This window comes from Hipposideros armiger, unplaced genomic scaffold (assembly GCF_001890085.2).
Source record: "Hipposideros armiger isolate ML-2016 unplaced genomic scaffold, ASM189008v1 scaffold_679, whole genome shotgun sequence".
Classification (NCBI taxonomy): domain Eukaryota; kingdom Metazoa; phylum Chordata; class Mammalia; order Chiroptera; family Hipposideridae; genus Hipposideros; species Hipposideros armiger.
Genome location: NW_017732029.1, coordinates 577,163 through 580,647, shown reverse-complemented (window position 1 = coordinate 580,647; position 3,485 = coordinate 577,163). Strand labels below are relative to the sequence as shown.

General features: G+C 30.9%; 1 protein-coding gene across 1 annotated transcript in view; it reads right to left on the bottom strand.

Annotated features, from left to right (window-relative positions):
- Positions 1-347: 347 nt before the first annotated feature.
- LOC109372937 (glycine receptor subunit beta) overlaps positions 348-3,485 on the bottom strand; it is a 10,928-nt gene continuing 7,790 nt past the window's right edge. Inside the window, exon 3 of the mRNA XM_019626466.1 lies at positions 348-2,647. Within this exon, the coding sequence (XP_019482011.1) occupies positions 2,351-2,647 (297 nt within the window). The 3' untranslated portion in view covers positions 348-2,350. The remainder of the gene's footprint in view (positions 2,648-3,485) is intronic.

Genomic DNA, 3,485 nt, shown 5'->3' with positions numbered 1-3,485 from the left:
GCTTTACATTGTATATTTGTGTTAAAGGTGTATAAGACTCACTTTGTCCGACTTATGAACAAATCTGACTTAGGAACGTTCTCTCAGATCAGAGCGCCTTTGTAAGTTGGGGACTTACTGTAGTGATAACTTTAGCAGAAATAGAAAACAAGAGGACCTACTGATTTGTGAGAAGATCATTTTTATTTTGGAGACACTGAATTTGACATACTGATATCCAGGTAGATATATTGCAAGACTCTTAGGAACACAATGTTTAAAGTACACAGATCAGAACTACCCTGGTACTAAGTGACTAAATCCTGGAGATAACAATTACAAAGCAAGTTAGTGGACACTGATTGTACTTCTTTGTTATGATCATTGTCTAACGTTCCATTTGTAGTTATATATACACAGTTAATCATGGGGTAGCTATATATATATATATATATATATATATATATATATATATATTTCGGTATTAAAATTGATCTTAAGATGCTACACTATTATATTACAGAAAGGAATTCATTCACATTATTTTCAACAAATTCTTATATAATGACACCTGTCTTCCATTTGGTATACTTCCCACTTAAAACCATCTAAATCAAACTCCCTAATATGAATAAATTTTCAGGTATTAAGATTATAAGCAAATGTAATTATTATAAATATATTTTTAAATGGTTTAAGTTTTATTCAAGACTTTGTTTTCCTACCACAATTCCATTAAAATATTAGCCCAGGTCCTAGTAGGATATTGAAGTCCATCAGTAGGGTTACTTGTTGCATTTTAAAACTATTCAGATGGCGAAGCTTTTGTAACTATGGGGTGATGAAGGATTACAGAGGATTAGATTACATTTCATTAAAAAAAATTAGTAATCAGTGAGAATCTTTTAAAAATTAAAGAAAAGTCTTCAATAAAATAGCCTTGGATTACAGTAAGCAATTTGCATAAACAATATTTAAACAAATTTTATTACTGAATTGATCATACAAATGCTCAGCTACAACAAAACTCTCCAAATGATATAAATATATGTATTTGGTCTTATGTTTATGTTATGCGAATTATTGATAGTTCTAATTTCAGCTATGGAGAAATAAAAAAGTTATATTGACTGTGATATTACTAGGAATAAGAGTTTTATAGACCAGAAAGTGCCTACTTTTATGTTGGAACAAGATCAAAGTTAGTAAATCTAGTCTAGACTTTTAGCAAGAAAGAAAATACAAGTATAAGTGAGGCCTCAACATAAAGATATTATTTACTTAATCTTTACATGTTTTGTAACAAATCCAAAAATAGTAAAAAAATACAGAAAACAAATGAATTCAGAAAAAAAATAATTTTACTTAAAGATGTGTAAGCATTTTAATAAACTAAAGAAGTTAAAATACTTAAATGATTGTGGGGTTTTTTTTTCCCCAACTCAAGTTACTTCTAGTAATAGGGTATTGTCCTCTGGGTTTATTAAAAATGATGTGAAATCACATATCCATTACTATATTCCAATTTAAAATATATATTACTCTTATTAAGGCACAATGATTTTGTATACTCTGTATTAAGAAAATGAAATCCATGAAAATATATTTAGGATTTAAGGTGGATTAAATAGAATTTCTTTTATCAGAAATAGTTGATCAATGTATCTATCCTTTATTTTTATTTTATCAGAAGCCAGAATTGAGTATGAATTTACATAAATCCAGATTTATTTATTTTTTTTCAAAAATGCTTACTGTGTTTTATTATCTGGCATTTTGACAACACAGGCACACTTTAAAATGAGCTAATGTGACAAATTAGTAATTTGTGAACTTTATTTCTCCACAGAGCCCACATAATTATAGCTGATATATTTCTACTTACAAAGTTTAAACAATATGTAATATAATTTTGCTTAATCTGAGATAATGCCATCTAAAATTATACAAGAATAAGATGGCTTTTCTCTGAAAGTTACAAGGAAGGAAAATTGCAATACTACACACATTAGAATGGTGACCATAACAGGATTCAGCGTGCGTGTCGTTTTATTACCAGAATTATCTGAAGTATTTGGTATTTACATTAACTGAAGAGAATTTTTGGATTTTATTTTCTGTAGTATGCTTATCCTTCATTTATTCCTAAAGCAATGTTTGCTATACATATATACATCATTGTTAGAGCACAGATATAACAAGACCATGCTGCCATTCAAAATTAAAGTGCCACGTTTTTCTTACAATCCAATGGCATCCAAAATGCAATATATTGCTAGGAAAATGCAAAGTTTTTCACAGATTGGCATTTATGAATGAAGTTCATCACAATGAAGTGAGATGTTATTTTATACAAGTGGAAAATGATTTATCATAAATATACAGACCAATATATAACATTGAAGAACAAGAAGCAGAAAGGAAACAATGCTCTTGCATAAAGATCAATTCTCTTTGCTGCTGTGGGGATAACAGGTTTGGCAGGGGGCGGCTTCTTGTTGTTCTTTGCCTGAGACTTCCCAAGTCCATTGTTGACTTCGATGGGTTTGCCATAGCAGTCATAATTGGATAATTCAAAATCTCTTGGCAAGCTCCCAACGATGCTGAAGTCATTCGATCTCAGATCAGACTTAGAAGTACAAACTTTCTTGCATCGGGTCTCACCAACCTGAGAATAAAAGTTAAACACGCAGCATATTGAAATTTTCTGTTTATAAAACACATCTCTTTAAAAGGGTATTTTTAAAAATCACATATAATAGTCAACTGACTACAGCATCAGACTGCCTGAACATTTCACTCTAAAATGTTGCCTATATAGTGAGGCTTATGTCATGAAATGAACTTTTAATAGGTTATTTTATGTTAAAGGATCAAAGCCTAAATGAACGCTTATCTTAGGCTTTCCCAGGCTTGTGAGTCCTCAATTGAAAGACCAATAAATAGAAGTCCAATATTTAACCATAACACAGACCATAGTACTAGAATATATGGATTATAGAAATCTTCCAGTATTTCTAACATTGACTTCACTGGGGATCTTATTTCTAATCAGGATGGTTTATAAATGACTAAGGGATTTATAATTCCAGTGAGACAGACTGCGTCTCTAAACCACACTCATGAATAAGAATTAAAAGATGGCCAGAATTATCATGAACAAGTTTTACTAGTGAAAAAAGGCATTACTGACTTGTTGGCCGAAGTCAAATCAGCCAACCACACTCTGAGAATCTAAAGAAACTTCATATTTCAGCCAGATCACATTACACAGATTATATCATTGGGAATCTCTGAATTATTAAATCTGAATTCATTCCAAAACATCCAGAATAATTATTTCACACTGAACTCTTTCTAGCAATCTGATACGCTCTTAGAAAGAACAAAGGTGTACAGTAATCGCAATGGCTTAAGATAGATAGATATGAAAGGTGACAGAAGGGAGTTCTTAGCTCTACTGCTTAGTCATCCACTGTTCTTACCCAATCTGTCATTCACCTTTC